This window comes from Malus sylvestris, chromosome 14, assembly GCF_916048215.2.
Source record: "Malus sylvestris chromosome 14, drMalSylv7.2, whole genome shotgun sequence".
In the NCBI taxonomy this organism is placed as follows: Eukaryota; Viridiplantae; Streptophyta; class Magnoliopsida; order Rosales; family Rosaceae; genus Malus; species Malus sylvestris.
The window spans coordinates 23,198,378-23,212,555 of record NC_062273.1 but is presented as its reverse complement, the minus strand read 5'-3'; the positions used below and the strand labels follow the sequence as shown (position 1 = coordinate 23,212,555).

The 14,178-nt window shown below is 36.6% G+C and overlaps 1 protein-coding gene across 5 annotated transcripts; it reads right to left on the bottom strand.

The window, feature by feature from the left end:
* Window positions 1–794: 794 nt before the first annotated feature.
* LOC126599666 (uncharacterized) lies at window positions 795–11,553 on the bottom strand. 5 transcript variants are annotated; one of them, XM_050266080.1, is made up of 28 exons: window positions 11,350–11,552; window positions 11,015–11,213; window positions 10,744–10,862; window positions 10,467–10,583; window positions 10,097–10,243; window positions 9,291–9,922; window positions 8,480–8,601; window positions 8,291–8,382; window positions 7,821–8,064; window positions 7,628–7,691; window positions 6,879–7,024; window positions 6,714–6,784; window positions 6,451–6,624; window positions 5,759–5,830; window positions 5,488–5,589; window positions 5,316–5,405; window positions 4,396–4,471; window positions 4,201–4,294; window positions 4,030–4,096; window positions 3,691–3,870; window positions 3,301–3,423; window positions 3,131–3,214; window positions 2,859–3,043; window positions 2,572–2,710; window positions 2,426–2,485; window positions 1,422–1,526; window positions 1,221–1,336; window positions 795–1,131 (listed from the first exon to the last, which is right to left on the bottom strand). In XM_050266080.1, the coding sequence occupies exons 1-27, from the start codon at window positions 11,443–11,445 to the stop codon at window positions 1,223–1,225; spliced, it is 3,714 nt and encodes a 1,237-aa protein (XP_050122037.1). In that variant the 5' UTR covers window positions 11,446–11,552; the 3' UTR covers window positions 795–1,131; window positions 1,221–1,222. The 5 variants fall into 5 exon arrangements, 4 of the variants coding, with proteins under 4 accessions (XP_050122037.1, XP_050122038.1, XP_050122039.1 ...); XM_050266081.1 differs by having other exon boundaries at window positions 795–1,336; window positions 9,291–9,448; window positions 9,551–9,922; XM_050266082.1 differs by having other exon boundaries at window positions 795–1,336; window positions 9,291–9,448; window positions 9,560–9,922.
* Between the last annotated feature and the right edge of the window lie 2,625 nt (window positions 11,554–14,178).

Here is a 14,178-nt window from a genome sequence, read left to right as displayed (position 1 = left end):
TTTATTTGTACGGACTGTAAATGTTATGCAGAAAGTAACTTTTTTTTTCTTTCTTTTTTTTGTGTCGAAATCGTAAGCATGGGTTTTTTTTTTATTGTGCTCCGGTGAAATTGGTGGCATAAGCCCAACTAAGACTAATCACAATTTATGTGACATAGTTTATTTATTTGTAATCGTAATTTTAATCAAGTCAAAATGATCATTGAGATGAGTATAACTCCTTCCTTTGGTTCTTAAGATTTGAAACCGGTAGAAGTATTTCCTAAGTTTGTGCATCGTTCATCATTTGGTCCTTATGTGAAAAATCTCTGTTAAATAAGGTCTAAAATGACAAAACTACCACAATATAATAAACAATTGGCCGCAATGATTTGACAAAAATTGAGGCTACTTTTGTGATTTTCATATACCAAAATGAAAAAGTATGTCATTTTCAGATACCATTTTGACTAAAAAGCCTAATTGGGAATGAAGATCATTGGAATCCACGTAATATTACGAACTGGACTCTTGATTTCAGACACCCGACATCACATACGCAAGGATATTGCTTGGCTGCTGCTACTCCCGGAGCAACTTCTCCTTCATAGCTTTTCCTACCGGTAAATTTTCATGCTAGTGGTGCAGTTCCAGTTAAAACAGCAAGCAAAGCGAGGTTCGATTAGCGAACGCGAACAAGCTTATGCTAATCCAACAACATTCAACACTAAAATTATGACAAATCTGGAGAAAAATAATGCAGTAAAGTAATTTAACTAACGTGCGACGAGAGACCCGGAAAAAAAAAACAATGGTTACAGAAAATGTCAATGGTTACTAACTGCTTATCGTTCAATTCCGACGAGCGCAACAAAAAATGACTATATGCACATACGGTCATTCCGTCTTTGAACTGGAATTAACAGACACATTCTCAACGCCGACAGCAAGAGGATGGGGAACAAAACACAAGTGGTGAAGCCAAAGCCGCTTCTCTTTAGAAGGCTTTTGCTTCCCTTGTGCCCGCCACCGTCGAACTAAAGGGGCAAGAAAAGCAGCTTGATAAACTGAATCTCATTTTACAGACAAGATGATTCTCCACACAGCCCTAACTAAGATGGAGGCAAAAATTTACTTCGGGCTCTACGAGAACTGCAGAAATTTATGGGAGGGAAAATTGTAAAAGAAAATAAAAAATTTGACAAGGAAAAGGAGAAAAACCCTTTTTCTACAGCACATGCCTTCACATGAAGTAGCTAAGGGCCTTCTTTCTTCTTGAGCCCCCTTCGCCATAGAGTTCGTTCCATTGTAAAAGCTCGGTCATGTTCACGGATTCCGATGAAACACTAGCGCATACCTGTTTCCACAAACCAAGTTTAGAAAACAAAAGCACAATACTGCGGGAGGAGAGACACGGAATGGAAATTGAGGCTGCATCTTACCCGTTCGTGAGCATCTTTGAAGTCATCCATGTTCAGAGGCCGTATATCAGCACTGCCACTCAAAGCTGGAACGGGTTTACCTTCCGCTACGGCTACAGCATGCTCCTGTCATCAGTAGAACGTATTAGATCATACCTTCTCTACATATCAACTGGCTACTTGACCCCGCAAAAAAAATAGAGCAATGTAAATGTATCGACTGCTATGGATAGTCTCGTTAGAAGCAAACTACGCGTCTTTCAAAACTCTCAAGATAAATTGAAATTCAATAACTGATTCCTCGTCCTTTTTACCCCTCTACCAGGATTTAATGTCATTTTCATCTCCTTAAATTTTTTTCTCCTACATCAAACAAATCAGTCTATCACTGATGTGATTCAAACCAAATTTGTTATTTTGATAGAGCCACGGCCATTGGAAGGGAGGTGGTTTATGGAGCCATAGCTGTCACCGACACATAAGAATAAAAGATGTCCCTGATTTACCCCAGGTTTTAAGGGGATTTTGGAACTTGGATTCAAAATGAAATAAATCAACAGAAAGAAAATCAAAATAACTAGTTTCAAAGTTGAACCTGAAAAATGATAAAATAAAATTGGGCTTTCTGTCGACCAAAAAAAAAAAAGGAGTTTCTTTGTTTAGAAAAACAATGTAGAGATGTCTCTTTGTTTTATTTTGGTCCTCACCATGGAAAATCAGTTCTTTGTTTTCAAGAGAAAGAGAGAGAGAGAGAGAGAGAGAGAGAGAGAGAGATGATATAAACGATGACTTCTAATGCTGGTAATAGCGGAGTAAAACTGGAAAGATGAGAGTTGGCAATTTCAAATTTGTTTGGAAATCTAGGACACATAAATTGATCCAAGTGGGTCTACCATCAGCAGTCGCTTAAAGTGACTGCCTAACATTGCACAAGAAAATAAAGAAAACTTGGACACACATCATCAACAACTAAGACAAAATCTAATGACAAGTTTGCTCTAATGCCAAAGAAACAAAATACGAACCTTTTTTTCCTTCTCCAAAATCTCTTTAATTGGACGATGTGCGGCAGTTACACAAAGATTCTGCAACATAATAACAATTATTGATATAGAATCATAGATTTAACGAAAGCTTCAACTATCAAAATGAATAATATTAAATTAATCACCTTGAGGTCACTTCCTGAATACCCATCCGTCATGCTTGCAATCGCATCAAAATCAACAGTGGGAGACAAGTCCTCTTTTGCCAGTATGACTTTCAATATTTTTGCCCTATTTGGAGCATCTGGCAAATTTACCATCAACCTGCAGAAGGCTAATTATAAATAACTTGACATCATTTAATAAAAAAAGAAGGCAAGAAATGTGTCAGTTGATGGGGCAAACACAAGAAGTGGGAGAATGTGTACTCATATATAAGGTGCTATTGTTTCGATTTGGACATGATACTTACCTGCGCGGCAGTCTTCGAATGACAGCCTCATCAAGGTCAAAAGGCCTATTAGTGGCTGCCAGTACAAGAACTCGCTCTGCTTCTTTTGTTCGTAAACCATCCCAATTTACCATGAATTCATTCTTCATCTTACGCATTGCCTCATGCTCACCTGGATTTTCCCGTCGGCCCAACATACTGTCCACCTATTACAAGCTCAAATAATGTGAGAAGTCAATTAAAGGAAAACAACCCAAAATAGGTAAATTCCTTGAGAACTAAAAGAACCTTACTTCATCTACGAACACAACACTAGGCGCAATTTTACTGGCCAGCGAAAAAACAGCTTTCACATATTTCTCACCCTCACCAAACCACTGCACCGAAGAAGACATTACTTAAAATTGTGAGATGCAATCAACTTCTAAAATTAGACCATAGTCAAACTATCCAAATTGCCAACCTTTGATGTGATGCTCGACATGGATATATTGATAAAGTTTGCACCAGCTTCCGTAGCCACAGCCTTTGCAAGCATTGTCTTGCCTGTTCCAGGGGGACCAAATAAAAGGATACCCTTGCAAGGCTGCATAGAGAGGACATAAAATCACGATCATATACACTCGTCACCATAGGGCTACAATACTTATATTTGATCATGTGCCAACGTAGTACTGAAAAATAAACAAGTTCATAGATGATAACTAGCACTTCATGAACACTAAGGTGGAGATGAGAGATATCAGAACTATATAATCAACATTAAAACTCACATGCATAAACCAGCCATACAATGTTCAGAGAAATCAAATAAAAAAGTATATTTTCTCTCAATGCAGACAAAACATTTTACCTTGGTCAATTGCCCCTTGCAGAAAAGCTCTGGCCTTTGTAAGGGAAGCATCACCAACTCCTTCAATGTATCCTTCACATTCTCAAGGGCGCCAATATCATCAAATGTAACTCCAATGTCACTAGGTGGAATAACATCAGCTAAAAGCCTTTTCTCAAATTCATTTTCCGTAACAACATCCTGATTTCAACCAAAAAATCACTATGACGATTAACATAGAGTTCTACCTTACATGAAGAAGGAAGAGCAAATTGAGATCAAGGGATAACTCCCCTAAAAAAAAAAGATAAAAAAAAAAAGTGATCATACAAGTTGGAGAAACAAAAGTCGGATACCTACCTTAAGTGACTTCAAACTCTTCGTTTCATTCTGGAGAGCCTGTAAAATTTCAAGTCCGTACTGGATGCTGCCAGAATTGCAACATGGCATTACTGTGTAATATCCATCCAATAACTGATATTTCAGCTAACAATTATTCACGAAGATGGCAATAAATAATCTGTTAATTACCTCTCCGCAGACAGAACAACTTTTGTTTCTGGATCAGCTTCAGGATTCTGCATTAAATGATGGTTTAAAGCCCATCCAACTATCTTGTCTGAACCTGCAACAGATGAGATAATACATAAGTCACAAAAGATAACACAAAAAGTACAGAACCATGAGCAGCTAATGGCATCTTGATGTATCATGAAAAGAGCATACTTTCGTTTGTAAGTGTTTGATCCTTGATGCATAGTGTCCCAAGTCCTTCACATTCCAGTCCACATCGACCCAGAACCTATATATAGAAAAATGCACCTTGATTATCATTTTGAAACTCACCAGCAGTAATCATACACTTCAATGAGCAAAAATAAAAAATAACTTAAGGCGGCAGCATGTAAGTTTGGATCAATGAAATTGTTTTTCTTCTGTCAGAGTTTTCACTTTTCCTTTGGATAAATAATGTTAATTGTTTAATTCATGTTAACTTTATTTAAGATCTTCATGGCATTTGAACACATTTAGCAAAGAAGTGCTGGACCACTAACCATTATGGTTTGTAAATAACGTTAAAGGTCAAAGGATATACAATCAAAGTACAACGTTAAACTACCACAACAGAATTAAACAACAAATTTGCAAGATCTCAGCACTAACAGTATAGTTGTCAGATCCCAGGTAATTGCATTTGGACTCATATGTAAGCAGGTTCAGCCACACTTGACCAGTAACCAAAACCTTTCAGCTTGAAAGGACAAATACGATTTACAAAATCCACCCTTACAATAGATTGACTGCTTAAATTTTCTGTCTTGAATTATATTGTTTTGGGATGAAGCATTCCAGGTACCAGTAAGGTTGGCACAAGGTATATGGGGTTACCATCCCAAACTCATGGTATATGTGTCCAGAAAAGGGCATGCACAGAAAACTGCCCAAGAATTCACATTTTAACCTCCAAAACAATGATTTGAATATCATCATATGATTTCTTCAAGCTAGAAAAAGATAAAGCAACTGAATTCCCAAACTATCACAAAAATGGACCTAACTACACAGTGTCCAAGGAAAAAGTCCAGATATATGATAAGAAAAAACTTTGTGCAGCCACAAAAAAAAAAAAAAAAAAAAAAACTCACAGTACGCAAGTGATTCAAGTTTCCCTTCATTTTTAGGGTTTCAACGTCTCGATCCAATTGTTGCTTCCACGAGGTAAGAAGTACTTCATCCTGCAATGTCCATAGCATAATAAGGAAAGCCCCACAAATAGGAAAAAAGAAACCTATATGTAACAGGAAGCAATATACAAACCTGCGGCATATGAATGGTAACTTTATTGGGAAAGAGTTTAGTCAGAAGTTTTGTCGCCTTGGGAACTTCTTTCCCTCTCTCATGTAGTCTTCCAAAACTATCCTGTAATCACAAATAATCCACACTCAAAACAGCAAAAGGCCACCATCCAGAAATACCAAAATTTTAAGGCAGAGATAATTCAACTAAGCTGCTATGCAAAAGGATTAAAAGAAAAGGGGGAAATGAAAGACATAAGCAAATGCACATGTTAGAGGTGTATGAACATTACCGGGAAAGCCAAGTCAAGAAGAGCAGTTTGATTGCTGCCAAACTTTGTGAAAAGCAAACCGCCAGGGTGCGACTGAAAGAATGGGTGATGTTCAAAGAAGCAGCAAAATAAGCATTCAATTTTAAGCACATAATACTTGACTTCAACCAGTTTTATTTATACAGGCTTCCCCTGCTTTCTAACAATTTAACTGCCACCAGTTTTTACCACCTAATCCATATACCATGGTTACACCTAATGCCATTGAGTTAATCGGTATCAGTTGTGTTACTTTATATCTATTACTGGCTCAAAATATTGGGCTTCAGCAGGGGAGACATTATCTAGAGTGGCTAAGAAATGGTAGCAAAACATGTTGTGGATGGCATTGTCTAAAACATAGGGAAGGATGGTTCTATACATCATAAAAGAACTTCGAAAGCGGTTCTAAAGAGTATTTACACTTGCACAAATCCAGCATCTAAATATTCATTTCTTCTCCATGATCACTGAATCACGTATCTTTCGGAGATAAATACATAAGCATGATGCTATGGCTAGGCTTGTACATTTCAAATTCCTTTCCAATGTTCCATTTTTTTCCTTTCAAGTATGCTATAAGATTATATTACATTCTCACAATGTGTTATTGTGATATAGGATTAAAGAGCAAATTGCACACAAAATATATGCAAAACCAACATAAATATTACCTTCTCCTTGCGACTGTCAGTTTGAGTATGAGAACCAATTACAACCACATTATCTGGAAGCTTATCGAGTCTGGCTCTGAATGTGGAAAATGAATCGGAATTTCCCACCAGGGACTTCTCAGCATCTTTCATGAACAAAATGAAAGGGGAATTTCTGCTCTCACTTAGTACAGCCTTTAAGAGAAGATAAAAACTCATAAGAAGATGATACAGTTAAACCAAAAGAAAAAAGGAAAATCAGTCTATGATGGAAGATATGCCACCTCAAACAATGTGTTGATAAGTAATTTGTCCAAATCTTCTGTGCCCGGGGTTTCCAATCGAAGATCAGAGACTACAAGAAGAGGGGATAAGCAAGGTTTCGAATATATATGTGTGCATGTGTGTGTCAACTTAAGGAAGGCAAAACTACAACTGCAAATACATACCATTGCAGAAGTACCCATTGCCTTTACATAGACCCCCCAGATCAACACCATCAGGTATTGGTTTATCAAACTTTACACCGACTTTTGAAAAAGGATTTTCCTCAAAAAGCAGCACAACCTCTCCGCGCATTCCGCTCACTGGGCCCCTGCATAACCAGTGGCATAGCATATGTACCAGCGTTAGTGCAATATCATAGGTGGACCGCCTTTATAATAGGGACAACCAAAGTTTACACTCTGATAACATGATACAATAGTATACTCAGTTGTAACCGATGCTCATGTAAATGCATGTTAGAAGCTTACATAATTACATAGAGAAGAAATAGTGATTTCAGAATACATTACAAAATTTACATTCCACTATTATTAACAGTAAATATTCCAAAAAAAGTAACAACCAACTGATATAAGAGAATAACAATATCCCAAGGAACAAAACCCAAAATTCATCATACGCTACAAGTTTTATGCACCTCTTACAGTAAAAAAACAACAGGATACAGACCAAACGGTTTCAAAATTGCCAGGATCAGATCAATTAAACAACTGGTAGATGAATCTACTCTTAATCAAAATTGTGTGATATACAGCTCAAACTTAAAACATTACATCAGTACAGTAGGAAATTTATAGATAGAGGAATCGAGTTCAGTTTTAATTAACGCATATCATCAGAAGACAAAAGTATCAGTTAAATGAAAACTAAAAAAAAAATAGCCCTACTGAACTGTTTATAAGAAATATACCGTGAAGAAGATGATGTAGTATACAAGGCAACAGAAGATGAAGCACTAAATCTTACTCTGTCACCTGCACATTGTAGTTTATAAGAAATCACGCCAAATTATATACAAATAAATTTTAAAACAAAATTAAAAAAAAAAAAAGCAAACTTTTAAATTGAAAAAGAGCAACTGAAAGTCCTGCAAAGTGGCAGACCTATTTTAAACAAGTAATTCTTCGATGTCCCTGAGGAAGAGGGGAGGGTGTCAGTCTCCATCTTTGGTTGGGATTCCATGTCATTCAAAGGTGCATTTGATGATCCTGGTGCCTCTGTTTCAGAAGCTGACAGATCATTGTTCTTAGCCAAGTCTGGCAGTGCAGGACTTTGTTTGGTCAAGCTGCAGAGTTTTTCTGCATTCAATCCATCCTTGATCAGCTCAGCTTCCTTTGATGATAAACCCTATTGAACATTTGTTATTGATAATTCCCACTAATTAGCTATGGAAAGTATAATAAAAAAAAAAGAAGTCAAAAATAGAATATTGGTAAGACGAGTAGCAAAAGTATTAAAATTTATACGCCATGGAACAAAAACAAAATGATTAAATTAGTCTCCATACCACAAGAAGGAAGTATACTACAAAGAAGAAGTTGAGTGAATGTCAAGGAGGTTTTGTTTATCTTACACCCAAAAAAGAGTGGCTATCAAATATGAGCAACTTAGCCCCAAAATACTGCGCAAGAGCCTTTGCCAACATCTCCTGATATATCTCAGACCCTAGAAAAGGCATTCAGAAACAAACATTCTCAACTGCGGGAACAAAACCTATGTATCATAAATGCCTTATTTTAAATTTAATTTGTTATATCCACACCTGAAGGACCAGAGAGCAAAATGCGAGGGTTCACAGCTGTAAGCTCTGAAGTATACTTCACATGCTCTTTATGTTTCAAGTGTATAAATGAGGCTGCAATCAAGACTTTCTTCGTATTCTCACTGAAATAAGAGAATAACATGAACTCAATGACAAGTACATCTTTGAATTTAACAATCACACGGTGTAATAATCAATAGCAAAAGAAAAGGCATGTCAGAATGGTAACTATATCACTTAGAAGTATCATTTTCATAATTACCACAACCACTAACGAAAATCATACACTGAAGCTACGTAACACATAAAAGCATGACTAGAGAGTGAACCAAAAAATTGGGTTCACATTTTGCAGTGTCAACCAAAAAAATTGACAAAGAAAAGAACCACATTGTTTTTATTCAATATGATCCACTTGGCTGATTCACATCCCTACAAATCTCTCCAAGTATAAGAGAGATTTGAGCGTTATAAATTATTAGATGATAAAAGAAATAGTTGGGAACAGAAAGCAAAGTACCGCCAAAAGAGAAAGGTAGATTCACATATTCATATCTAGATTCTAATTTATAGATGCAAAGATAAATGGGGATGAATACCTAAACCTAAGAGAGTACAAAATTATGATTGTTCTTTAAGAAGAACAAAAGAAACGATTCATTGTCTGGGCTCGAATACTTCAACAACAGTATTGTCAACACAGCTTATATTGTATACATCAAACTAATAAACGTCACAAAGCAGATATTACACGGCCATTCTAATAAATAAACAAACATGTCTTGTTTATCAAAAAAAAAAAAAGTAATACCTCAAATAGTATGGGAAGTTATCAAAGGAGACATCTATGCTTTTGCCATCAAGAATTCCTGCATGAAGGCCTTCTTTAAATGCAACACACCGAAGAGACATGCCTGACGTTGATGCTGATTGCGAATCCCTCGTCCACTCGTTTCTTTCTTCCAATACCTGTTTACAGATACCTTTGCTCAATTTTAGTTTATAACTAGGTGATCGAGCTAACATCCTCAATAAAGGCCTTAGCAAATCATTCATCCCAGAGAGTTTTACATTGCCTGCCTCTATGCTAGAATCGGGGTTGCAGTCTGGAGTAAGAATCTTGTCTATTGCTCTGATATCTTCAGCTTTGTCAGTCACTCTGTCTGGAGTTGAGCTGCTTTCTAGGCCATCAAGCTCAACTTCTGTACCATCTTCAATGACAGACTGAGCTGGTACCTCAGCACCGGGGTGAACTTTACTGGTGGTCTGAGCTGCGGACTTCCATCGCGATTGTTCTGCCCTCGCGCTAAGAGAAGCCAGTATGGAAGCCCCAGCCACAGCTGAAGGATCTCCTGCCCTCCTTTCAAGATGCAAAAATTTTCCAATACTGCCTTGAACCTCTGCACCCTTAACTGCAGCCTCAGTCAGCAGTAGCTGAAAAATCTATGGTGATAAAATTTAAGGAAAGTATTCATATAGACACAAACTTATACAGGCCTAGTAAGTTATAAAAGTGAGTGAAAGTGACGCAAGTGCTACCCAGAAGTTAAGTTTAGAATATTAAAAAAAAAAAAAAAAGGAACAGATAAGTAAGCAACCCAGGAAAGAGAAGGATACATAAGCATGGTTGCCCACCGAACCAAAGACAACTTCATCACCAGGGTTAAGCGCGCAACTGTTGCCTTTCTTGACATTTGTCCCATTTACTTGCACTGATCCCTTGCTTCCCGTACTTTCAAGAATTGCTACAGCACCGCCCTCGCGCTGATCAGAAACAACGAGAGGTCACGTACACATTTTAATTAAGTTTAAAATATAAAAAAACACCCAACAACACCCAAGTAGGTCGCTCCATATCTCAGTTCCACAAAAATAGTCTGACCACAACTTAGTAACAGGTATGAAAGCTTCTGCCGTCTGCGAGCCTCTGGGCGCAGACGCACCAAAGTACCAACAGAATATTATACGCAGGGTTCTCAAAGTATACCTGCGTGCGCTTGATCTTGCACAGAACCCCACTAATGGTGTGATCCTTCAGAGCAAAATTGCACTGTCTGTTTGCACCAATTGTGAAAGTCATTGCGCTAATAGAAATATTTACATTCTGCAGTTGAAAACAAAGAGGATTAAAATGCGCCACAAAAACAAAAACAAAAAAAAACCGAAGCAAAACACCAAAAGAGTAGTTCAGTCGAAAATCACCCAAGAAGTTCAAATTATTCAACTTTGTATTATAGTTAAAAAAATATATAAACAAGAACTACCAGTGCAGACTGTGACAAAAGCTTGCACCAAGGCGTATCCAAACTCGGACTCTGCTTCTGATAGAAACTCCAGGAAGAGAGTGAACTCCTCCGCTGCTTTTCCACCACCGGTGAAGACCCTTCATAAACCACCAAACCAACATTTCCAAGACTTCAAATTTCAACCAGAACCCGAACCCCACAACCCAAATTCAAGCAAAACAGTAGCTCAAAACCCAAAATTCACAAATTACAAACACAGAAATGAAAAGTCGGCGCGCCAAGAACCCACCTTCCGCGATCGGCGCGGCCACCGCCACATCTGGCGCAGTAGCCTCGGTCTTTCCAGAAGTCACGCCGTCTCCGGCGGGCGGAGAATCGTCGGGACCACATTCTCCGGGATCGGCAGCCGCCGCCGGCGGAGGCGTACACAGCTCCTTCGAGTTCTCCACCCCGGGAGTCGCTTTGTCCGAAGCACTTCCATTATCCGCCTGCGAAATCGAACCCAATCAAAACCCTAAATCTCAAAATTCCACCACCACCCCCCAAAAACCCAATCTTTGACCCTCCCCCAAAAATAAACCCAAAGAACAGAACAAAAATCCGATTTTTCCAACGACGAAGAACCTTCTGTCGTTTCGGCGACGGGGGCTTGTCCTCGGAAGACGACGATCGCTTGCTGTTGTTTCCGGAGAGAGATCCACTTCGCCTCGTTGAAACCATGGCACTCTCTCTCTTCGTTTTCCTTTTTCTCTGCTAGAGATGCTATGAGGAGAGAGAAACAAACGAACGGAGAGAGAAACAAACGGAGAGAAAGATTTTAATTATTTTATGGGTCTTGTTTTTTGTATTTGTACATTTATAGTTTTCTGTTATTTTTAAAAAATTGATAAAAAAAAATAAAATTAATATTATATATTTCCTCTCCTTGTGTTCGGTTGGTGCATGGAAGATAGATGTCCCCAAGATGGATTTTACAGGGGTAGACGACGGCGCAGGTTAGTGGGTCCTGCATGGTTTTTCCTAAAATGCGCTGGGGGAAGACACAAGGCGGTTTGGTTTCTTGAATCTAGTGGGGTTTCTTGTCTTTGGAGACATGTTTTAGTATCCCTATATAAATGGGTGCGTTAAAAATTAACAACTTAAAAATAAGTTTTTCAATGAAACTTGATGTATTATATGTGTTCCGGACACAATAAAAATTTTATCATTGTTTTGCTGCACTTGCATTTACACTTGGTGGAGTGAGAAGGTTTTGTGTAGGGAGAGTACTCATGCAAGGGGGCTTTGATTCCCTATTTGCCACTCATGCAAGGGGGCTTTGAATTCTTATTTGCCGACATATTTTTCAGTGTGACCGGAATACATGATAGTACATCATGTGTCACTATATAAATTGTGGGATGTGTGTGTTAAAAAGTTAATAACTTAAAAAATACAATTTCCCACCTCTTATATAAAAACACGTGATGTATCATTCATGTTCCAATCACAATGAAAAATTTCTCTTATTTGCCAATGGACCCATGGTTTTTTAACGTTTTTGACAAATTTGATTTCAATGGAAAGTGAGATTTTGGGTTGATTGCATTTCTTAATATGATTGGATATTGTGAACTGTTATTAGCACTCCAAAAATCTCATTATACACTCCTCATGAGTGTATTTTTCTTTCTAATTATAGAAAGTTTAGAGTGCAAAATGATATTTTTGAAGCGCCAATAACAATTTCCTTGGATATTTTATGATTTTTAAGCGGATAATAATGCGCATTTTTCACGTGCTCAGTTGATATTTAAGTATATTAATTGAGAATTATAGTGTGTGTCTCATGCATGTTTGATAAGTTTATATTAGTCGATGAGAAATGATAAGTGGAACTCTCCATTGACTCACTATCAATATTTTATAATATTGGCACAAAAATTAGCACAAGAACATGAGGCGGCAAAGAGTCTCACTTTTTAAAAAGTCCCATTAGCGTTTTTCTTAGTTGGTTGTTGAGAGTTTCAACATGGCAATTATATTTAACAAAACACTTTAAAAATGCACAAAAAGTGCATAATTGATATACTAATGGGTATTGAACAGGTATAACAGACAAATTATTTAGCAACATTTCATGTATGTTCTTAATGGCTACACAATTTTCTTGATCGTAGTTAGTTGAGTTGTATCTACACAAACGAGCACATTGGTTTTAAATTTGTTTGAACAATTAAAGAAAATGAACAAAAGTTAAAACCCCAAATTAGGATTTGTTATGTTAAATGCTGAAAAATCTCTCAATTGAAGGTATTAGAAGTAAGAGGTCTTAGGTTCGAATCTCGTGAATGACGAATTCAATACCAAATTAGGTTACTCATTTTGTGGCTTAGTTGAACTCTCCCTGGTGTAAAAATATTGATATACTAAAAAAAAATGGTCAAATTTTTGAAATTATACACCATTTGTGCAAATGAATAAAATTGGTCAAAATTTTGATGGGATAATGCGATTTGTCTTTAGAATGGATCTTATATTGTGCATGGTTTTCATCGTTGCATAATACATTTTTGTGTTACTTTCATGTAAAGTCTTTAAACATTCTTCTATTTATTATGGTAATATTCTATAGTTCCATTTATAGAAATTTATTTTCCATTAATTATGTGTTACAACCTTTTAAAATCAATCACAAAAAACATTAGTGTTGTGATAGTTACATGTTACCAAACTTGTCTCTTCATAAAATAAAGAGATGAACTTTTTTGTTTATGTTGATTGACTCCAAATTAAGTACTCGTTTTGAAGTGTTTTTAACAAAATTACTGAAAAGGGTTTTAGACAAAATATTTTGGATTTGAAAAGTACTTTTCAGTGTTTACGAGCTCATTTTGATGTGCTTTTAAAATAATTCAAAGCATTTTTGGTAAAAATAATTTTAGAACCAATCCTTAATAAAAATGCAAGTAAATCCTGAAAAAGCACGTAAAATGCTTTTTGGAAGAAGCACATAATTGATACTTCTTGCAGAAAGCACTTTAAGTGCTTTTAGAACCCAAAAACATTTTCTTTAAAAGCTCTTTCAGTCATTTTAAAAGTACATCCAAACGAACCATATTTATATTTTACAAATAATTTTATTCAAATATATTTTTTACCAAAAACATTTTCAGCTATTTTAAAAATATCTTAAAACAAACCTTAGGATGGTACTCAATCTCCATTCCTGTTCTAAATATAATACCTGGATTGAGTTCGTCACATAGCAGCTGAAACTGTCAAATGATAAGACAAATCTTATCAACAAAAATTAAATTTCTTTCAATGTTTAATTGGTCTGGAACAAGACAGAAGAGGGAAAGTAATTAATTGCTCAAAAGTTGTATTATTAAACGGGAAAAGAACTCAACCGACCTAATTTAACGTGTGGACTATGAACCATTATTTTTTTCTATTTTTTTTTATGTAAAA